Source organism: Gloeophyllum trabeum, assembly GCF_000344685.1.
Source record: "Gloeophyllum trabeum ATCC 11539 unplaced genomic scaffold GLOTRscaffold_00008, whole genome shotgun sequence".
Classification (NCBI taxonomy): Eukaryota; Fungi; Basidiomycota; class Agaricomycetes; order Gloeophyllales; family Gloeophyllaceae; genus Gloeophyllum; species Gloeophyllum trabeum.
Genome location: NW_006920417.1, coordinates 450,476 through 472,609, shown reverse-complemented (window position 1 = coordinate 472,609; position 22,134 = coordinate 450,476). Strand labels below are relative to the sequence as shown.

The 22,134-nt window shown below is 52.3% G+C and overlaps 7 protein-coding genes across 7 annotated transcripts; 1 reads left to right on the top strand and 6 right to left on the bottom strand.

Annotated features, from left to right (window-relative positions):
• Positions 1-7,018: 7,018 nt before the first annotated feature.
• Positions 7,019-9,519, bottom strand: GLOTRDRAFT_139119 (uncharacterized protein). Its single transcript, XM_007868655.1, has 3 exons — positions 8,844-9,519; positions 7,360-8,791; positions 7,019-7,312 (listed from the first exon to the last, which is right to left on the bottom strand). Exons 1-2 carry the CDS (start codon positions 9,403-9,405, stop codon positions 7,374-7,376), a joined length of 1,980 nt encoding a protein of 659 aa, XP_007866846.1. The 5' UTR covers positions 9,406-9,519; the 3' UTR covers positions 7,019-7,312; positions 7,360-7,373.
• A 720-nt stretch (positions 9,520-10,239) lies between these two features.
• Positions 10,240-11,134, bottom strand: GLOTRDRAFT_100221 (uncharacterized protein). Its single transcript, XM_007868654.1, has 2 exons — positions 10,328-11,134; positions 10,240-10,278 (listed from the first exon to the last, which is right to left on the bottom strand). The coding sequence occupies exon 1, from the start codon at positions 10,863-10,865 to the stop codon at positions 10,686-10,688; it is 180 nt and encodes a 59-aa protein (XP_007866845.1). The 5' UTR covers positions 10,866-11,134; the 3' UTR covers positions 10,240-10,278; positions 10,328-10,685.
• A 146-nt stretch (positions 11,135-11,280) lies between these two features.
• Positions 11,281-12,534, top strand: GLOTRDRAFT_61727 (pyridoxamine 5'-phosphate oxidase). Its single transcript, XM_007868653.1, has 2 exons — positions 11,281-11,911; positions 11,962-12,534. Exons 1-2 carry the CDS (start codon positions 11,322-11,324, stop codon positions 12,077-12,079), a joined length of 708 nt encoding a protein of 235 aa, XP_007866844.1. The 5' UTR covers positions 11,281-11,321; the 3' UTR covers positions 12,080-12,534.
• GLOTRDRAFT_22642 (uncharacterized protein) lies at positions 12,224-13,195 on the bottom strand (the record flags this gene model as incomplete). The annotated part of the gene is made up of 1 exon (XM_007868420.1): positions 12,224-13,195. A coding segment is annotated over one exon (972 nt), but the record flags the coding sequence as incomplete, so codon positions are not given.
• Positions 13,196-13,285: 90 nt separating this feature from the next.
• Positions 13,286-17,751, bottom strand: GLOTRDRAFT_43328 (uncharacterized protein; the record flags this gene model as incomplete). The annotated part of the gene is made up of 6 exons (XM_007868478.1): positions 13,286-13,847; positions 13,901-14,406; positions 14,587-15,102; positions 15,169-15,479; positions 15,531-15,769; positions 15,959-17,751. Coding segments are annotated over 6 exons (3,927 nt in total), but the record flags the coding sequence as incomplete, so codon positions are not given.
• A 123-nt stretch (positions 17,752-17,874) lies between these two features.
• Positions 17,875-18,609, bottom strand: GLOTRDRAFT_19456 (uncharacterized protein; the record flags this gene model as incomplete). The annotated part of the gene is made up of 1 exon (XM_007868413.1): positions 17,875-18,609. A coding segment is annotated over one exon (735 nt), but the record flags the coding sequence as incomplete, so codon positions are not given.
• A 2,407-nt stretch (positions 18,610-21,016) lies between these two features.
• On the bottom strand, positions 21,017-22,123 carry GLOTRDRAFT_42871 (P-loop containing nucleoside triphosphate hydrolase protein; the record flags this gene model as incomplete). Its single annotated transcript, XM_007868456.1, has 1 exon — positions 21,017-22,123. A coding segment is annotated over one exon (1,107 nt), but the record flags the coding sequence as incomplete, so codon positions are not given.
• Positions 22,124-22,134: the final 11 nt, after the last annotated feature.

Below are 22,134 nucleotides of genomic sequence, written 5' to 3'. Positions count from 1 at the left end.
CACGCTGGCGCCCCCATGCATGAGATATTTGGGCGGAATTCTCGAATCACGCAGAAGTGATCAGAAGTATTTAGTGTGGCAACTCATGCGCTGGAGGGGCTCCCATTGACACATAAATACGACTCGGATATCATTCCAAGCCCACTATCAGCCCCCGACTGGTGCTAGTGGCCGGCTGGGGTTCTCTGGAAAACACAATTCCAGCTCGTTCTCGTGCATCACTCCGGTAAGGACGCAAACGAGCAAGCCGACCCAAGGTCGTGATCCTCGTGCTCCCGAACTTCCTCGCGGAGTCTGCCGCAAAAGGCTGCTTCTTTAGATAGAAGGCGTCTCCACTGATCGCCAGAACGACATCGCAGGAAAGCTGTGCTGAACACTTCCTTACATCATGCTGGTGGTCCACGTACATATGCATACGAGCGACGGGAATACACGGAGCACGTTGCAAACAATTCGGACATGTGCAAGCCTTTAAGGTTGTCTATACCTCAACCACGGGCGCGCTAGACCACATAGTTCGTGAGAACTACACAACGCTGAATGGAGAAGGTACATGTATGTATGGGAAAAAAAGATCTTGCAGGGGAACTGAATATATCCCCTGTCGAAACTATCCACGCTCGCCGCGGTAAGCAAGACTATCACGCCCAACTTGAATTCACATAGAAGAGGAAGTAGTTGTCGGATAGCAGACGATACAGCTGCTTGCTGTATGGCAGTGTCTGCGCAGTCCTGATAAGATCCTAGGTACGGGAGTCCGACATGACCTTTTCCAGACGGTTCCGGAGCGTCGATCGAAGCGCTTGCATTCGACTCGCATGCCAGTGTGGCCGAAGTCTAATGATCGGCAGGCATGGTACTGAGTGGTGGTGGCGCGGAAGGGAGTCTACCACACCGTAACTTACAGTACTCTGTGGTCCATAACCCGCACGACCCAAGGACCCAGTGTAAACGTCCGGTTGCAGTGCAGTCGTGCAATCGCGCTTAACCATCCAGACGCTGATCGACAGATCTACAAACGCGTCAGATGCGGGGGAGGGATTGTTCCTGGTCGTCCACGATCGTCTCGTTCCTGCTTGACTAGAGGGCACCGGCTACTACTACTTGCGTATCTACATACAAAGTATATAGCTGGGCACCCCTATCTCTACCCTCCCGGGTAATGTGTTGGGGCCACCGCGAGTGAGTCCTGCGAGGAATTCTAAACCTACAGACGGGACCAAGAAATGGGAAGTATCATCCGCTTGAAATTTTAGACGTCGGTACGCTGATGCTGTCGAGCCAGATCATGCCACGAATTGGCCGTCCAGTAAATCCTTTGGGATCCCAAGACGTAGGGTCACAATTATCGCCTTATCTCGCACGTTATGTCTAACTCCAGTGCAAGCCATCACCGCAACTTACATACACATTGCAAGCCGGGAAGCGAGAATTGCAACGAATGTGAACACGTACGCAATCGGGCGACGAAAATGTTCTAAGCACAACGAATCCACGCTGGCCGCGCTGGTATGATATTATTTATGTACATGGCCCTGGGATCAGTAGGTGTGTCTTGAAATAGGCTGTAGCAAGGTTGTGCTACCCTGCCACTGTACTATTAGGATGTAACACCGCCCGGCTAACCCGCCCGCTCTCAGGCTACTAGTCAAGCGACTCAAGCTTCAGACTTGTGCTACTTCATACTCTAGTTCATGACTCGGAGCCCCATCCTTTATTCTATGTAGCAAAGCTCTGCACACAGACATCACACCATATTGCAATGCTGTTGTCGGAAGAGCTGTCAGAATTAGGAGAGAACATTTTCATCTACCTGAAATTTTGTGAGTTTGACTGGTAATAATGAATTTCTACTCAGGTCAGAAGTACTCAGGTGGCAAGCTCAATCAATTTCATATTGAATGGTGACAATCACTCTTTATTTAGGAATGCAAGATATTATACACCATAGTGAAGTGTACTGCCCTCCTGCAATACATTATTGAACTGGGCATCACAGAGTATGTCCTCAGAAATGGAGACTTATTCCGCTGGCTTTACGCTTTTCCTTCCTTATTAGGCAGGTGGGGATCGGCGGTTTCCAGGTATTCCCACGCCTCGCGCGACGCGTCGACGCGTCGCCTGTCCCGCTCGTTCCCCGGCGCTGCACCTCCCCGGGGGTGCTTTTGCTCTCCTGCAGTAGATAGAAGTTGATGTATATTACCAAAATGCGCGGAACTACGGATAATGTACTCAAAAAATCGTTTTATGTAGTCAGTTTAGCCCCCAAGAGCCGGGGAGGCATCCCGCAGGTGCAAAAGCACTCAGTTTACAGCATAAGTGCGCGAAAACGCGGCATAAGCAGCGTAAAGCGTTTATTTCGGTGGATTTACGCCGATTTACATGATTTACGGCCACGTGATGCATGGATTTACGGGCACGTCACGCCCTCCGTACAATCACATCAAGCCGCCGCCGCTTCGCGCGGCGTTCCCGAGCGCTTCTCCCCATCAAACCCCGAGAGCTTTGGCGCCCTTGTCGGGATACTCATTTCGGGACCCCAGGACGCGTGGCGTGTAATTAGAACGCGTCTGACGCGTCGAGGACCTTTGTGCTCCTCCTCAAATAGCACTATTTATCGTATTTAGAGCCTTTGTATCTAGTAAGAATAATATGTACAGTATACCGCTTGTGTTCAGCATGAATCTGGCACTACTCGGGACCTTTTAATGCAGTGGGACTTAGAATTTTCGCGCTCTACCCGCTACCTTGGGCCATCAGCCACCCGGGTCACGGTAGGGTTGATTTACGTGGATTTACAGTACCTCACGTAAACTAAGCCAAATATCTCATGTAAACTTACTACAGAACATCTCAATAGCCTTTGACAATACCAGGAAGCCCAGAAAGACCCAGGAATCAAGGGGAAGGAGATAAATGGGCTGGAGAAAACCCCAGAACAACTGTCATCAGTGCCTTCCATGACACGTGATATTCAAGATAATATTCTCTTAGTGAAGCAGTGGAGAACTCTGAGCCAGAACACTCAGGCAGCAGCTTGCTTCAATTCCGTAGAAGTGTTACTCCTTAAAGCTAGGAATAGAGTCTTTCCTTCACAGATTCTGAACCTTGACAAGTTTACGAGTCCTGAGTTTACAAAGGATGAGTCCTTACCCGCAAAATTGGGTGCGTGCTGAACGTTGTACCCGTGGGAATCAGCGTTGCCGAGAATGCGTGCGACTTCTGTGCTGTAGTCTTGAATACAAAGTTCAATGTCGGCTTTACCGCCCACTTGTATTTGTGACTACAAAAAGACTACAAAATCGGATTTGTAGTGTCTGTTTGCAATCATAGTGTATTTTCGTCCTGGGTTTTTCATGCATTTCCGTGGTTTCTTCTACGAAGAAATGTTTTTGGGTTATCCGTCTACTTGAATATTTTGAACATTTAATCGTATCTCCTTGCTTTACTGCTTGCTCTTTGTTGTGTGTGGCATATTGTTACCGAGGGAATTGACTCCGGTGGCTGTTTGTAGTCGGTGGCTGAGGTGCCGCGCCGGTTGGGATCTCTGGCTTCTCATTGGCTCCTGCTTACTATGACATACAGGCATCAACAGTGATGGGCTAACCCCGGTCAAACCCTCGTCAAACCCGGTCAAGGGGGTTTGACCGGGTCAAGCTTGACTCCGGTCAAGGTAAAGGCGTGAATGTCACGTGCCGCACTGCCACTCTGCCATTTAGGTGGCATATGCACTCGTGCAGGAGATTCACATTGTCAAGCATTCATAGATACATATTTAGTGTACTTTGCCTCAGAGAAGCAGAGCTATCGACTAAGGACGTTATCTCTCTGTGCAGTTTCATGCCTGAGCCAATGCCACACTCACTGCCGGTTGAGCGCCGGCACGGAGTTTGCCGACCGTCCTTGCTTTACCCTATGACGTCATGTCTATAACCTCATCATTCTTTCACCGTATAAGGTAACATTTTGTCATGTGGTGTCATGCACAAGTCACGATTTGCCTCGCTTGACCCGGTCAAACCCCGGGTTTGACCGTCGTTGGTCAAACCTTTGGTCAAAAGTCAAGGGGTTAAGGCTTAACCCGCCCATCACTGGGCATCAACCAGTCCTTTACACACTTAGTTTTGCAGATTCCTGCTAGCTGTAGAGCAAGGATAGGCCATAATAGTGTTCAGTACTGTAGTATGGTTCTCAAAAACATATCCCAGCATGTCTTTCACTTGATAGTGCTGCTTTGGGTTGAGATACTAAAGTCGACATATTGGTAGCTGGGACCCCGGAAGCTGCCCGAGTCCTTTACGCACTGCAAATCTTGTTCCAGTGCAAGTTCTACTCATCCCATGTATTATCTGTTTAGGAGTATGATATACCTATATTATACAAACATTTTGAGATACTGAAGTTGCAGAAAAACCCAAAACTGAATGAACCCAGGACGACATAGATTTCAGCGTGTAAAGGACCGGTCGAAGCCTGTACCTTGACTGCAGAAAGTGCATTTCTGTAGTTGAGTGATGTCATAGTTGCCCACTTGCTCATTAGTCTAGTACTTGCAGCAGTTGAAGCATTTCAACTTGATGGGCTGTGCTTCCTATTAATCCAATCATTATTGGTACATACACATTGATCTTATGTTGGCTAAAAGAGGTTCTTGAATGTTGCAGTTGTGCTCTGAAAGAATACGCTGACTGCTGAATAGTTTGATAGATTGTTACTGTGGGAGTTAGCCTCAACGTTGATTGTTTTTCACACACATAGTCTGAGTCTATGTGTGGGTGGCAGGGACAATGATACAATCTCTTTGGTCACAGGCATCTTGGGCCTGTGTTTCTCAATCTCTGCTGCCTCTGAAACCCTGATTTCTTCCACTCAGTGGTCTCTATATGTCCCCTTGAGAAACTGAAGCGGGTACATGCGTAATATATATTTCGTTTCTGCTCCCAGCTGCTTGGAGTACTGTTTGGGTACCCTTTCTGATGACTGTCCTTCAGCTTGGTTCGGGAAAATGAGTGTGAGAGAGCTGCCAATAAGGTTGGGCACAGGTGGCAGGTGCCACCGCAGTATTCAACCCGAGGGTTGCTTGGGTGCGGGTACGGTGTGTGGACTGCCCACACTGCGCTATACTGTGACCCGCGACGCTGGGTATATGGGTCCGCGGTTCTTGCAGATGGGTCGTGTTTATCACCCAAAATGGTAAAATTTGTACTTATAAATTGACTTATTGGCATATTACAGAGTGTATGGCGGCTGTTACCAGCCTCGAGAGTGCAATAGACAGGGAGCCGGCTCTATCAGTAAGCCATTTCCCGCACCTTTGTACTGGTGGCAAGTGGCACTCGGGCATCGGCCAACGACCCGCGGTCTTGATGGCAGGTTTTGTACCTGCACCCACTGAGGGTACGGAGTACGCGGGTGCCGGTACAGTGTCGCTCTGACCACCCGCGGTGTGACCCGTGCCCAACACTAGCTGCCAATCGAAGATTGGCAGTGGACAAACACTCTGGTTGTGGTAGGATGCTACCTGGAGTCTGCAGGTATTATTGACTATCTCTTCCACTGGGAACAAAAGACCTGTGTCACAGAGCTGCCAATCAAAGATTGGCAGCAGAGGAGAACTTTGATCTATGTTACTTGTGTCTAGTAGTGCAGCTGCTACTATCCCTTGGGCTGGGTACAAATACAATTTTGTAGTCTTTTTGTAGCCACCAATACAGACCGACTTTTGATCTGTCAGAGCGGCAGGGACTTTTATGGTATAATGATGGCAGAGCCACAGGAGGACAAAGTATGAATGAAGGGGACATTGCAAATACAGATCTAAGGGATTTTGATATGTGCATAAGAAAGAGTACTGTATACATCAATTGGAACATTTATACACCCAATGCTATCACTTATCAGACACAACTCAGGACTCGTGTCCTGCCATGCATAGCAATGGCCCTCTACTGACAGGTACATCTTGGGTCCCCTGACACACAACAGACCCGAAGACCAACACAAACAACCAACACACCCACCAGCATGTGGATGCGGTCTAGGAGCACTGGAGGGTAATATAAAGTTCAAGGGGAGTAAGATGGTCCACAGATGGAAATCTGTAATAAAAGATCTCGAGGCCTGTAAACAAAAGTAAAGCCTCCCACCCTGGTAGTGCAGCCCACCAGCACTGACTAGGTCAGCCCCGGGCTGCCAGATCCGAATCCTGCAGAAAATGCCTACTGAGCATGGAGGTACATTGCTGTATGATAGCCAAGGCCAGGAAACTTTTTCTGAGTGCATAGGACAAGAGGGGTGCAAGATCCGGATTGGGAACACCCACCTCTTTCTTCCCACGGTGACACCTACGTGCAAGCCCTCTGGAGGTACAGGACCACGGAATTTCACCTTCTTGACATGCATGAGATGGTCTATTATCAATGTATCTGGACCTTTCTGTCTCTTCAGTTTCTCCAGAAAGTGTCTACGGCGAGAGCGGTGGCCTTGATAAAATCACGGCAAATGCCGGGCAATGTTCAAGCTGGCACTTCGCCACCGCCGACTTCTTACACCCATAACTCGCTCAGGCAACGCTCAGGAGGCAAAAGTCAGAGGATCGATTATACTAAACCCTCCTCTGAACTGCTTTCGTAAATTACTAACATGTGATTAGTTTTGCGGTAGGTGCAGCCGATGTCGAGCTCTCAGGCAAACAGCATGAAAAAGGAGGTCACTGGCAGTGTCCAGGGTTAGAGTTTTGCACCCCCCTTGACGTAGGAGTCCTGCCAGTGCCGCATCGTTGTTAGCGCTAGTGAGAACTAGTGAGAAGCCTTTCCCGAAGGTACCTTTAGGCACGTACCAGTCAAGTCATTTAACTGCTAGTGATTGGGCAGTGATGAGATCAATCGACCACGCGCGTGGCTATGGTTGGCCCGAGACTACCAGGGTGTTGTTGTACGGAATATTCATTGACGTTGTGGATGGTGTCACGAACTTTTACCATCTCTCACCTCCTGGCGGTAGGCGTCGAATCATGGTTTCAATGACATTGATACGAATCAACCCAGTGTTTCGTTGCTGGGAGGTCGCGAGATTTGAATTGTAATGGAGGATGCGTTCGGACTAGTTGTGCCCCGGATGACGACTGACGAATGCGCTTCAGTGAGAACGCGAGCGCAGCCGCATATTCCTTGGTAGACAGTCCCGACAACTCGCTACGTGTTCCTTCATGAACCCTTGGTTGTATATCTCTGGTCTCGATGATAACTGTGATGGCTTCCTCAAAATTCCTGGACAGCCCTGACCCTTGCGTCGAAGACATATCTCTCTGGTACTAGATGGGCGTGAATGAGTATTCATCGCCATCAACGCTTTGCTTACCTGGCACTGCGCCGTCACTGTCTGAGCGCTTGGAATTCGTCTACGGGAATATCTTCGTAGTTCATCAGTTCCCAGCCTCGTTCTTGCCTCAGTCTCTCCAGCGTCGCTTCCAATTCCCGTACAGCCTCGTCGGGGGCCGTTTCCTGGCCTTGCGATATGATATCGAGAAAGGAGGGGAGACCGTGTATTTCCCAAGTGAGTGCAGAGCCGTCGTCTACGTGACGGACATCGTGCGGCTGGATGGGGTCGGTATGGGGCCTATGACCGCCTTCCAGAGACGGGCGAAGTCTGATGAAGCCCCAGGTCTTCCGCGCCCGAGCCGTGTCATCCTTCAAGAGAAACATCCAACCCTCTCCATCGAATACGGCCCCCGAGAACGCAGGGATACATACGAGGCTCCTTTCATTCCAGCTTTGCCCCCTTCTCCTAGGTGCAGCCGCGAAGGCAGCTCTGGCTATCCATGGCCTCGTACTCGCCGTTGGGAAGACGACTCCCTCGCGTGGCATGAACGTCTTCAGATAGTCCACCAAGTTCTGGACTATACAGCGTGGTGTTGCAAATGGCACGCTAACTGCCACAGCACCATGGTCGGTTGCAAGGGTCACAACAGAGAGACAGTTCATCGGTGAGGAATGGAACGAGAACACGAATGGATGTACGATACACTCCATGTTCGCAAACAGGTGGCGTTCTCGCCGGAACAGCGCAGTCAAGTCCTCGCCCGATAGACCGGAACATCCCATCAGGACCAACCGACGAAGGCGCGGTAACGCCATGATCACATTGTGCACCGTAGTGGCGGACACCTTGGGATTGAAGGATATGTCGAGCCATCCTATATGCTGTCCGGCATAGGCTATCACCTCCTGGATTTGCTCCGTAGAGAGGTCAAAGCCAGACAGATCTAGGCGGCCTTCTCGAATCTCGTCCGTCGGCAGAAGCTGCAGAACAACAGGTATGGCAGAATTGGGGATGGCTTGCATACTCTTCAAAAGATGCCGCACAACCTTGGCCCTGCCGGGCATGATCAATGCCTCCGCAATTCCAGAGAAGTCGTCTGTCTGCACCGCATGCTCCATTGCGGGAGCGATGGCCATATCCGCTAGGGACGCGATATGCTGAGGAGACGGGCCTGCAATGTCGATGCTCAGCCGAAAGATCTCGCTCCCGTACTCTGCCTGCCAGGCCTCAAACAAAGCCTGTCTATCGAGTATCTTGTAGCTCCGGATTATGGGCAAGACGGGTCGGATCTCCGCTTCGATGTTCACGAGCCCTGCTGGCGATGGAAAATATGCGCGTAGATATTGCGCGGCAGACAGAGGATGCAGGAGCGGTGGCTGGAGAGATGTCCCCAGCCCTTGCACCGACACAAAGCAATAGGTAGGGTGGAACGGGTCTGTGAGGTCTATCACAGAGATACCGTCATCGTCGGCTATCGACGCGGTCAGTGGATGCGCGGCATGGATCATGACCATCGTACTCACGTCCTGCCTCGGTACTGCCTATGTCTGCGGACAGGAAACTGGCATGGGAGTAGTAGAAATCCCCAGGAGTGCTCAAGTCGGTAGTATAGGCGGCCCCAAGCACGAAGGCGACGTACGGACATGGGACGTCGGGGATCTTGGGGTCGCCTCCCCACCGACCGTACTTCCCATCGATAGTTCGGAGCTCAGCCCGAATAACCTCTGCGTTCTCCCTTTGCCCCGCGAGGATCAGACAACGGAGCATCGCTTTGACTGCGACAATCCCAGAGCACCTCTCGGTGCGTAAGGCCGCCACACATCTGTACTTCGCCTCCCCTACTGGAAAGCCACTAGGTCGAATCGAAGCGACAGCAAATATCCGATGCGCTGAAGTAGCCATGGGGTGCACTGACGGTGGCCTGGCTTCCGGTTCGAGCAAGGTGGCCCTTCCAGCGTCAGGCGTGAGGATTGTGCCGGACTCTTGAATTTTGATAGGGTCCGTAAACGGCTGCTGGCACGGGTCCATGCTCCAGACAAAGCTATCAACACTCCTGGTTGACCATGGTCCACGGTCTTCCTTCATCTTTCTCAGCTCCTCTCCCCAGCGGGTTTCCGCCCATTTCTTGCCGAGTTACTTCGCCCTGTGAATATAAATTCATATTATGGGACGTACCCTGGCTTTTTTTCGGCGGGGTTCCAAGTGGTCTTCGAACTTCTGAGTGAAGTGGAGCGACGTTCGCCACCTGAAGATGGTCAAAGTTGGCGCGCTCGGCACTTGCCCTGTTTGTCAGGGTCTTGGGCAATACGACCCCTCGAAAAAGCAATCCCACGGCTTGCTGACTAAGACAAGTCAGCACTATTGGCTGTATAACCCCTAGTGGCTGCACAAGCGTCTGCTATGTGGCCTAGCGGGTCTGCGTTGCGGCCGTAGCTCGTGGATCTGGGTTCAAAACCTGACGACTACGTTTTTTGTTGGTTTGTACCAATGTTCTACCTACATCCTCTATGTTTTTTCTTCGCACTGCGGAGGGGTGGTTAGGAAGTTTGGGTTAGGGTAGGTAAGGGTAAGTGGGGGGTCCGGGGGGGAACCCCCCGGTTGGTTAAGGTTCGGGTTAGGGTGAGGTGGTTAGGGTATGGGTTACAGGATATCGATAAAGGGGGGGTCCGGGGGGGAACGCCCCGGGTTGGTTAAGGTCTGGGTTTTCATATAAAATATGCTCTGGGAGTGATTTGATATGCTACCCTGACCTTAGGACCGTCTCCTGGCGTCGGGAACAGTGACAGCCACGGCGCTTGCCATATTTGTAGTGCTTTGTCAGCTTATTCGTGGGATTGTTATTTCGAGGGGTCGTATTGTGCAAGTTTTTGTCAGGTCTGCGAGGCAAAGTGTCTCTGACCATGTACGCCCATGGATCACAATTATCGTCGCCTGAAGCGATCACGGTGTGACGCGAATGTCAGTGAGGCTACTTTATCTCCGTCTTATGTTGCTGAGAGACAGACAGCCTGCAGCCGGCCGTTGGACGGTATTGGGTCGTCTCTGCATCTGTGAAGCTAAGGAATTACGGGACACTGCGGCAGTGGTGATGCTCCTTCACATCACGGGGAACAAGGAATAAGGCCTCAAAAGCCTAAGAAAACGATGGCCACGCTTGCTTCGTCTCTTCCATACACTCTCTATCCACCCAACCTCTGAGGAACTCGAACTAACCAGGGAAACCCTTAGGGAAGAGTCGGAACCACGTACACCCAAGTTTTCACGGGTTTGAGCGGTCCATTAATTCTGCTAGATGCTGGGTGAGTCACTGCGGATGTCCTCTCCTGCCCCGCTACTGGCACACAGATCATGGAACCGAATTCTAACTACAGCGGTCCCGAAGGAGACTGCAGCTGGGCGTACTCACGACAGCCCGCAAAGGTGACGGAGAGAGCGCTAGGTCTGTAATAGCACTGCACGGCCGAGTTTCTAGCTAGAGGAACTGTGCCGACTCGGTGCCTTCGCTTCCTTGCGTTTTCGGCGACATGTCGAGGTTTTTCTAACATTACAGGTGCCCGTCCATTTGCTTCAGCGAGGGTAACGTGAATGGGGCCAGAACCTGGCTATGATCCAGCGCAGCGCGACGTCGACAACTAGAGCAGCGTGGGACATGCCCATCGTACACAGGAGTTAGCTGTGGCTGATCCTTTTCAAGGGAATTTATACGTCATGACGTGATCATAGCGCTCCGCGTTGTGCAGTACGAAGGCAGAGCTTTGTGTAATTACTTTCCAGGCACTATTAGCAAATTACAAGTGCAAGTCACTACCTTCTATGCAACGTTACGACGGATGGCGGTCGGATTGCAGGGGACTGTGGCCGCGGTAGCCTCTGCCATTGTGGCGGGACGAGTCAGTCGCCACGTGCCATAATACCCGATCTAATCAAGTAGTGGCAAGCATACCTGCATGCTCTGCCTTGGGCGATTTCTGCCATTTGTTTTACAAACCCGTCATATACACATGGCTGCCCCGGCCACCGTCGCCCAAGTCTCCCCGGACAAAATCGCCATCCTCAATCACCAGCAATACGACGCACCGGACACCCTCTCCCCCTCCTCCGTGCTCCCCTCCCCGCTCGACCAGTTCCGCGCATGGTTCACCTCCGTCCAGGGTCGGGTCCACGAGCCCGAGGCCATGGCGCTCTCCACCGCCACGCCCGACGGCCTCCCTTCCACCCGCATCGTCCTCTTCAAGCAGCTCGACGCCCGCGGCTTCGTCTTCTTCACCAACTACACCTCCCGCAAGTCCCGCGAGCTCGAGGCCAACCCCCGTGCTTCGCTCGCGTTCTACTGGCGGGAGGTCTCCAGGAGCGTCAGGGTCGTCGGCAGGGCGGAGAAGGTGAGTAAGCAGGAGAGCGAGGAGTACTTCAGGAGCAGGCCCCTGGGCAGCCGCTTGAGTGCATGGGCAAGCAGGCAGAGTACCGTGATTCAGGACGGGGAAGTACAGAAGAGAATGGAGGAATTGAAGCAAAAGTTCGGTGTCAAGGACGGTCAAGAGGATGCTGATATACCCTTGCCTGATTTCTGGGGAGGCTGGAGGATAGTGCCCAAGTGAGTACTCTGTCTGCTGTCGTCGCATCCGTACTGACGCGGCTCGAAAGCGAAATCGAATTCTGGGCCGGCAAGCCTTCACGGGTACACGATCGTGTGCGGTATCTGAGGGTAGAGGGGTCATCCGACGACTCGCCACAATGGAAGATAGATAGACTGTCACCATGATTATATGGAATTCCAGCTGAGTATTGCATCAAATACAGCTCGTATGTTCGTAAGTATAGTCCGGATAATGATGAGGTAGTCTATTTGATACATTGCCCTATCTACTAACCAAACATAACTATCTCTACCGGGAACTCACTCTTCCGACACCCTTTCGAAGAACTGCTTCAACGTCCCACTCAGCACCTCTGGCAGTGCCTCCACGTCCCTTAGCACAACATAGTACTCGAAGGGGAACGAGTCCAGATACCGCTCCATCGACAGCTCCATCCTGCCGTCCTCTGTCGTCTTGTACGACACCTGGTTCATCGACAGTATCGAATTCGCATTTGCGCCAGTGTCGGTCCCAGATGCCTTTGCCTGGGTATGGAGCGAGTCCAGCACGACGAACACAATCATAACCTTCATCTCCTCCGCCTTCCTCAGCACCCGCCGCAGCTTCTCGTGGTCCTGGCAGATCCCATCCGAGATGATGATCTCCAGCTGCCACAGCTCGCCTGCCGCGCCCGCCTTGCGCTCACGCGCTTCTTCGAGCACCTTCAAGCTCGTCTCTACCAGCCTGAGCACGTCCGTCGCTTTCTGCGCAAACGTGAACGCTTCGATCACCCGTGCGCCCGTCGCATCGTTGAACGGCCCCGCGCCCGCGCCGTCGGCGAACCCGTGCAGCACCTCCACGCTCTCACCGAACTTCGCGATCCCAACCTCGCCGACCTCGAGCTTCCCCAGCGCCTTCGACACGAGCGCGAGCGTCTTGAACGCGAGCCCGACACTGCGGCTCTCGCGCATACTCCGGCTGTCGTCGAGCGCGAGCAGTACCTGGTACTCCCGCTCGCTCGGGCGCGTGCGCCGCAGCCAGATCTTGTCCTTTGTGTATTCGCTCGCGATGTACGGGATCAGCTTCTTCATGTTCAGCCGCTTGCCCGTGCGATAGTCGCCTTTGAGGCGCGTCGCGCGCGTCGGCTCGAGGATGAGGCGCAGTTGCTCGCAGAGCATCGAGGAGAGGTGCGACGTCAGGAGGGAGTAGTGGCTCCATAGGGACTGGGCAGTTTCATGGTCATACGCCGCAGTGGAGAGGTAGGTCTGTAACAAAGAATCGGTTTGGGCCGAGAGTTCTTCTTCCTGCGCGGGTGTGAGTTCCTCTTCGGCCTCTTCAGTCGCTTTGGGACCTGAGATGTCAGCTGGGGCTTGAGGATCGGCTCGTCCATCCCTAGCTTGAATCTGATTGCTCGTAAGCGCGCTGTCGATATCCTCTTGAATCGCCTCCCCCGTCGAGTCAGCGTGCAGTTCCAGTCTATCCATAGCAGGTTTCGATGGCCCCTCTTGAACAGACTCATCAATATCCATGGGGACCTCCGCGCCCTCCCTCTTCTGCTCCTCGTCTACGATGTTCAGCTGACTCAACTTAGCCGCATCGACACCTGCAGCAGGGCCCAGAGCTTCCATGTCCTGGTCTTCATCGTCCGGCCGCAAGTACTCTACTTGCGAAGTTTGACCTGTCTCGCCAGACTTTTCGACGGGAGCGTCAGGGCCGTTGCTGCTATCTTGGATATCTTCAAAACGCCGGCGGATTTCTTTGAGGGCTTCTCCCAGGTTGCGTAGAGGATTAGATGCGAGTGTCGCAGAGGGTTCTGAAGGAGCTGCGCCCTGCCTTTGGACACCAGACGACGAGGTTGCTTTTTGTGGGCTTCCACTCAAGTCGTCAGCTTCCTCCGACGCGGGATCCTGCGCCATAGCTTGGTCGATTGTGTCAGCAGCTGTAGAGGGTGGCCTTTCGATCTCATCAATGGGTGCAGTCTCATAGAGTACTCGGCGATCACTTACATGTTTTCTGCACCTGCTTGGTTAGCAGCCGATCCTTGAGCGCCAGCGCCACCGCTCTGTTCCTCAGACCCGTCTGCCGGCGCCTCACCTTCTTGAGGGCCAGTGGTCTCGCCTTCGGCCTGACCTTCCCCTGCGTGGAGGTCTGGCTGGGCCACAGCATCATCCTGCTGTTCACCGCTGGGTTTGACGTCGTGCTCAGGCTCATTTGTTTCCACTGGCGGGGATTTGGCACGATCAGTCTCGTCGACTTCAGGGGTCCCTGGTTTATCATCCATGGTGTCCATCTGATCGGGGCTGGGCTCTTCGCCTTCGTCTGAGAGCATATCATCGTCTTGATCGCCCATTAGATCTGGCGTCTCCTCAGGGCCTAAGTTGATATCATCGGGCAGTTCCAGCGCATCGCCTTCGGGTACATTCTCCATTGGAGCACCACTGGCATCAGGATGGCTCTCGTCGGGTAACTCTTCTTCATCTTCTCGCGGAATTTGCTCGTCCGGTGCATCTGGCTGAGGTTCCTGTTCATTAGCCTTGGGTGGAACGTCCCCCTCTAACTTGGAGTCCTTCCCGTCCTGCTTCGCCGCCATCTCCTCGTTTCCTCGAGACTCCTGTGGGCGGTTCTCAGGCCCATTCTGATCCGACTCTGATTCGTCTTTTGGGCCCTCGTCACCCCACAGCTTCTCATCCACGGCAGATGGATCGGAGGCATCCAATTTGCCTGTTTGTTCCTCCAGATCCTCCTGTTCTTCATCCTCCGCATCATCACCCTCCTCTCCGCGGTCGGGAACATCCTCTAGTTCTCCCTCGAAATCTTCATTCATTTCCAACCCGCCTTCCTTCTCATCGCTCTCCTGCTTCTCCTCGTCTTGCTGTTCCTCGCCGCGCAATCCCTCTACTTGGCTCTCGTCTTCTATCTGATCACTTACATCCTTTGCACCACTTCCCTGGCCCATTCCAACCCCAGACTCGTCCACCTCTGCACCTTCACCCTGTGCGTCTTCCTCTGACTCGGGAGGCTGGCAGAAGCCCTGGGTAGCTACCGTGTACATGGTATTGCACAAGACGAACGCCAGCTTGAGGAGGGTCTTAGCCCAATGACCGTGGTTGGTAAGCTGATTCCTAACCAGAACCATATATCGGCCTAGGAAGGGCAGGAGGCGGGAGAGCTCTAGGTGTGTCTCTTCCTCTGACGCCCGGTCCATGTACTCGAGAGTGTCCCCCAATTTATCGACAAGCTCATTCAACTTGAGCGAAGCGGAAATGTCGCAAACCAGGCGGCACATGTTGTAGGCATCCTCGTCCTCCTCTACTTCCCGCCCATCGAGATTGACCTCAGGACAAAGCGCCATAAGACCCTGGGCACGGAGAAGTAGAGTCTCGATCACGCTGTCAACAGTGTACCCTCCTGCAGTGATTGTTTCTCGACTTGATGTTAGGGTCGATGGCAAGTGTTGCGACCTGAGCCAATCTATGACACCAGCGAACAGATATCGCAGATCAGGCGCGTCTTTGGCCCACCGTTCTAGCGATGCCTCTATTTGTTGCAGGTGTGCTATGCCTGTTGCGATATATATGCGCTCCTCTGTGCATGCATGTTATTCATGCTATTGCTATTGGGATGATGAAGACGTACCATCCAGCAATAATGCGGGGCTTGTCAGTCGCATTTTGTCAACCACCAACCTAAGACTCCCTTCTGTAGTTTCGGTAGATCGGACTACAGTCTGGATCTGGGAGATTACGGAGGAAACGGCCTCTGTCACGCCATCCATACTCTGGAACTCTTGCACTTCTTGCAGCAGCTCGTCAAGCGTCCACCGGAGCTTTGAGCAGACCGATTTCAAGTGGGATGCATCCCTTAGCTCTTGAGCGCTGAGTCTTGCATTTCCCCCAGTCGACCGTAGCATTTGAAGCCGTTCATGGATACCGACAAGCTTTTGATATTGCAGCAGTTCATTGATGAGCCTTGGAAACGTTATCAACCATTTGCTTAACTTCCCCTGAGAGTGCACTTACCGTGTTCGTGTGTGCAGAGCCAATGCCAACGCGGAATCCAAGAACCCAATTCCCCTTTGCAAGTCGCGGGTAGTTAGATCAGTGTGGTGACTGGATAGGCTCCCTCTGAGTTGTGGGAGCAATGTATTCAAGCGATCGAGATAGTCGTCGATCTTCTCAGTCGGGATGTATTCAGGAGCTGTGGGCATGACGGCTTGCTCTCTCATCCAGCGAGGGTCTCGTAGGCGGCCCACCACTTCCGGCTTGATGTTTGCACTGAAACCCATCTTCTTCAACTCTTTGAGGAGATCACTCCATGCCTTCCGCTTTCGAACGAGCAGAGCCTTTAGTTTTTTGGCCCGCTTCGCTGCCGGTATATTCGTAGGGACGGGTGTAGCGGCTAGGTTATGCGAAGTGACTATAACATCTATCGTCAAGTCGTTCACCGCGTGAGGGTCCCGAGATCTCAAGAAGCCGCCGACCCGATTGTTGAGCATATCAGCAAATCTCTGGTATGTCCGACCTAAATTCGCCAGATGTTCTGGGCCATCCGAAGTGGGCCTGCGTTCGAAAGAGTATTGAACCGTAGGCGAGGATTCCAGGAACTGTGCATGCCCCTGCTCCGAGGAGTCGTCCTTGGCTACGCGAGCAGATTGCAAAAGCGGGACGATAGGTTGGCGCAAGATATCCCTGAACTTACGTATCGTCTTGTACAAGTGATGGTGCGTCCTGCGAGCGCTCTGCTGTAAGGCATGCACATTAACATCCTTCCAGCTAGCGAGCTTGATGTACTCATTGATATCCTTCTCTAGAGCGCTTCTTTGCTGCATCAAGGAGGTGCGGATTCGATCTGCGAATTGCTTGAAATATCTCCAGGTGTTCAAGAGGATGGCATGCAACCGAGCGAAAACGAGCTTCGCTGGACCTTCGTAGTGAGAGGTCAGAAGGTCAGCGTACGAGGCGAAGGACCGAAGTAGTTCCATGCGTCTTTCGTATTGACCGAGTGGACTGGAGCTAATGAATTCATCAAACAGGGGCACAAGTGACCCCAGGTAGGTGTCTAGCTGTTCTGGTTCGTCCAAGAGCGACAGGACTCCCCGGACCGCCGCCTCGTACAGGCGGAACCACCACTGGTAGGCCTCCTGCTCGAATGCGCTAGCCTGAGACTCCAACAACTTCTGCCAGCTCGAGAGCTCAAGGCGTCTCCATTCAACGATCAGAGCAGTCAGTGCTTGTCGGTGAGCATGCAGCGTGTTCTCGCGGTTAGCATACATCTCCCAGTCGTCACTCTGCAGGAGCAGCTGCTCCAGGGCCGTCAAGAACTTGGCTACCGGGCTACTGAGCTCCAGATTGAGGATAAAATCGCACCTGGCCTTCAGGTGTTGCAGTACCATTTGATCAGGCCACTCTTCCACCAACAGGTTTAACCTGTCTCTGAGAGAACACAGAACTTCAAAGGCCTTCTTCACTTGGGGAAAGTTGGAATCCTTGTAGAAATCCGAGACTCTATCCCGCACAGTAGCCTGCGAGAAGCCGAGTATTCGTTCCTGGACGAGGGATAACTGATATTGCAAAGCTTCTTCATCCAAAGTTTCAGGCAGGCTATCCCACTTGTCTGGGGTTAAGACCGAAAGCGTACTCCTCCGTATATCCAGGAAGAAACGTCCTGTCCCTTCCTTGATATTTGACGATGAAGCAAATAACCGAGCGTGCGCATCCAAAAGGATCTGAATGCGCGCTGATTCCACAAGCACAGGCGCTCGACTCGTTTGCTCAGATAGAGAGCCAGGCTCAAAGACATCATCGAAAACAGGAAACAACGCTCGAAACTCAGCCTCCTGAAGCTCGCTCTCATCCATTGACGGGCTTTCATCTTTCTTTTTGTAGAGTGAGCCCGAAGCACGCTCAATTTCTTCTTCCTTTGCTCGGTCGATCAACCAGAGTCGGCAGATCTGGTCATACAAAGCATTGATGGTCGGTATGTGGGTTGTGAGTTCGGCCCCAGCAGCGACATCAATGACTGCCGCTGACAGGGTTAACAACGGACGCCAAAGTCGGTCGAGACCGTGTAACGGTGACTGGGGAACCCTCAATACGGCCTCCCCAGATTTGATGGAAGGAAAAGCGACGAGTGCAGAGGCAAGAGATCCCGTGCCTTCACCGTTCTGCCTTTGGGTAGACAGTCCACTAACGACGCCTAGACCCAGCCGCATGTAGAGGAGAGATAACTCGAGCGGGCTGATCATGTCGACCAAGTCAGGGTAGGCAGCGTGGAGCCGTTGAAGGAAGCCAACAATTGACTCTTGGAATACCCGCTCCCGCATGTCAGCACCAGCTTCCCCAGAGGTCAGAGCATGCACCACGGCATCGACCCTATTCCAAGCAAGAACGTGCGTCTGGAATTGCCATACTTCCGACCATAATGAATGGACTCGCGATACGTCGTATGACTTCCTGAGGAGCGGTGGTCGTTCGTGCACAAGACGAGCCTGGATATCTTCCAGTGATTTCTTCAAGGTATTGATAACGAAGTTGGTATTTTCGCCCGTGATGCGATTTTCGAGCTGAGTCTGCAATCCAATATGTTCTGAAAGGACATTGCCTATATCCTGCAGGAACTCTAGTGTGCAGCCCCTGCTTGCCGCGGGATCCAGAGGAATATCAGGTACGTAAAGGTCGAATATCATCTTGGACAGCCCGATGCAACTCCGACCCAGCGCTTCGATAATGGTTGATCTTGGCTGCGAGATATTGCGCAGCAATGAAAGTTCAGTGCGGAGATGTCGATCAAAGCAAACCTTCAAGTCAGCGAACTCGGTACATTCTAAGAGTCGGCATAGGTGCTGGACAACGTCGTCTGCCCGGCCATCGACTTGGTGAAGCAGACTCTGGACATCCTGGTGTATGGAAGCATCACCCTTAGGGAAGAAGCAAGAAATGATCTAATAGCTGCATATTAGGCATGAATCGAACCGGTAATTCATGAAAGACCTACCAAGATAATGGATTGAAGCAGCAGATCAACCATCTGCGAGAGGCGCGATTGCGCTATGCTACAGTGTGATAGAAGAAGTGTCCTATGCCTGCGCAGGGACGTTTCGTATGAATTCAGGGACGCTAAGGGTCGCCGTTGTGCTGTGCTGTAATGGAGTCGTTGAGTATTTGCGAGCAAAGCAGACACTGTTCACATACCCAATGAGGATGCTACAGAGTAGCTCTGTGGGTCGGAATAGAATCGAGGCTCCCTCAAATATCTTTTATACGGTAAGTGAACGAAGTGCGTGGACCCCTAAGGAAACGAACCTGAGTCTCGAACGATGTGGAGGACAGAGCTTTTAGCCATTCCTTCTGCGCAGCGACTACTATGGAGAGTTGTTCTAAGAGCGGGTGTAGGTGAGTCAAATAAAAAGAGATGATGATAAAGACGGCCTACGAATATTGGCATCTATAGCCCACACAGCATGTAGGTAGGGTAACAGTCGGAGGAGTGACTCCGTCGGATAAAGACAAGCCAGGTCAATAATTCGTTTCACCTTCGGCACTATCTCTTTATTGTGCATTGGCCTTGATAATTGCATTCTCCCTATAGTTATTAAAGCGCTTAACTCAAGTATGATCAGTGATGGGTCCGCAAAGTCTGGATGGGGTGCGTAGTGCCCATCTTGCGTCGTACTTAGTCGCTGCTCCAGGTCAGCATGCAATGCTGCCCCGATTGCACGATACCTTACCTGCCGCAGCTGATCGAACAGCAGCTTTGAGGCCAATTTGCTACCTTCGAGAGACTCGAGAACCGACGCTTGGCTCAAAGTCTGAAGAGCAAGGACTGGCAGTATACGGGCACGGTCTTGATGTCGGTCAGTACAAGGCATGGACCAGAACAAGAAGCCTGACCTTCCACCAGATTCGGACGTTCAGCAGCACAAAGCATCCGGTTTACTTGTAGTATTTCGGCATCTGGACCGTTGCTTCCTAGCAAGCATGACCAGATCTGGGTTAGACCCGTCCCCACGGTGGGTGAAGCGGCTCTCTCCAGAGCTTTTGTGGCTTCTACTATCCCGAGAAACAGGGGTGAGATGGTAGGAACAGCATCTTTGATCCATTGAATGACTGCACAAGCGGCCGAGTAGTCGAAATGGTTTGAGCCGGAGATTTTCTTTAGATACCATGCTATGTCATGAAGTTGAAGCGCTATTTTGACATGGTCCTACTAACTTATTGAGCTGACGGCCAAGTACAACACATTTCACGCACCGCCGATTCTTTCCATCGTCCGATATCGAATGTTTCCACGATATTGTGTGCCAGGGCATCGATAGCGCCGACAAGTGAGCGGGCTTCCTGCACAGCTCGAGGTGCACGAGGGCCGGCCGATAGATCCAACGCTAAGGATGACGTTGCTGCGAAAGATATCTTGTCTTTATTAGGTTGCACATCGTGCACACCCACCATAGCTTCACGGTGTAAGCTGCCGAAAAGATGCAATATATGCATAGCTCCTTCATGCAGGATCCCCTCCTCCTCGTTGCTTAGCATGGACCGCGTGGAATGGTTGAGGAACATGTCCATGGCCTGCAAGAGGGTTTAGCTCACGGAGACTGATTGAATACCCGACTGCAAGGGACTTACTTGCGTGGATATCAACTCGTGGGGGAACTTCCATTCGATGCAAGACCGATTCACAAAGTACGAATACATCCCATGCATAGGGCCCGCAGCGAAGTGATGCATCAAAGCTATCACACGTTGAGCTTCCTCGATTTGATGCTCTCGAACGACAGCCATTAACAAACGCGTGAAGTGCTGGTCCTTGGGAGGGCAAGAAATGTAACCGCAGAAGTACGATAGTGCATGCATAGAGAGAGTCGACACCGGGTCAGGTAGAGCGGTTAAGGGATTCCTATCCAGGACGAAGGCAAGGCTAGAATCTTGCTGGAGGATAGAACTTGACCTAAGCGGAAGATGGAGATCCTGAGGCATCAACGATGAGCCAAGGCCTCTCCTTACGATCTCGAGCAGATTATGGGCATCTGCAGGATCCTCTTGCACGGTACCCAGTGCGCTTGGAATTCGCAGGTAGGAATTTCTGGATTGTCCATCTTTCTCATCATCGTCTTCACAGAGACATATTTCGATGCCGCGATTGCGCATAGCACGAGACAATTCACCATGCTGCGGATCAACCGTCATGAAGAGACGGAAGTTTGGATGGGGCACAATGATTTCAACCTCGCCGTTCACTTGTCCCTTCTCGTTTAGTGTCAGCACGCCCTGGGGCTCACATAAAGAGTTTAGCCGATCTAGGACAGACGGATTACAGAGGTTGGCGCCATCTAGAAGCACCCAATGCCCAGACTTCATAGCTTGCACTAGAGGGCCATCCACCCAGACGAAACGGCCACTTCTGCGTTCCGCTCTGAAAAAATCGTCCATGGCCTTCCGCGCCGTTGAAGCCTCTTGGCTTATTTTGTCGAGACCTAGATCGACCACAACATCCAGCACCTCTGCCACTGATCGCAGAGCAGTAGTTAGGGACTGCAGAGATGACGCCCGGCGTAGTGATTCTATACTTGAATGAAGGGAACCGTCTGTTAGAGTGGCCGCACCACGCGCGGTTCTCAACACGCTGGACACAAGTTGCAGTAGACGATCAGCGATGGTCCTTGCATGGACCATATGATCCTCTTGCTCGAAGCTGCCCAAGATGTCCGAGATGTCGGTTGCATTATTCACAGCTACCTCATGCAGATAGTTGCCGGTCAGTGTGGAAAGAAGTTTAACGAGCGCGGTTTTGCCAGAGTCGCGTGCTCCTGTCAGTATAATGAGCCAGCTGTGCATAAGACAACTACTCATGGCCTCGAGCGGTCGAAGTTGAGCGGGTAATATGATAGGAGATCGACTCGCCGGCGAGAAGTTTTCACGAGGTAGCAGAGCATGACCTATCTGGAAATGGCCGGGCGCAAGCGACCATCGAGGACGGGCAGCATCCGGTTTTTGCGAGCCAAAGGCCAGGCCAAAGAGTGCTAAAGCACGGTCTCGATCTGCTTGAGTTCTTAGACGCTGCAAATATATCGTCCGGAGATGCTCAACAGGGTGCAGTGATTGATCGTCACGTTGCAGCAGCTTACACCATCGAATTACGTCCCTCAAATTGAACTCCCAGGGGGCTCCTTCGATAGCGAAAGATCGCCGCAAAGTCACTTCCTCACTGATCCGCCAGTTGTAGGAGATCATGGCTTGTAAAA

Excerpts from the sequence above, each read along its gene's own strand:
- GLOTRDRAFT_61727 (XM_007868653.1), top strand. The coding sequence starts at position 11,322 with ATGGCTGCCCCGGCCACCGTCGCCCAAGTCTCCCCGGACAAAATCGCC. Across the intron at positions 11,912-11,961 it reads GGCTGGAGGATAGTGCCCAA|CGAAATCGAATTCTGGGCCG; the intron begins GTGAGTACTCTG and ends GCGGCTCGAAAG.
- GLOTRDRAFT_139119 (XM_007868655.1), bottom strand. The coding sequence starts at position 9,405 with ATGAAGGAAGACCGTGGACCATGGTCAACCAGGAGTGTTGATAGCTTT. Across the intron at positions 8,792-8,843 it reads AGGCAGTACCGAGGCAGGAC|CCGACGATGACGGTATCTCT; the intron begins GTGAGTACGATG and ends CCGCGTCGATAG.
- GLOTRDRAFT_100221 (XM_007868654.1), bottom strand. The coding sequence starts at position 10,865 with ATGTTAGAAAAACCTCGACATGTCGCCGAAAACGCAAGGAAGCGAAGG.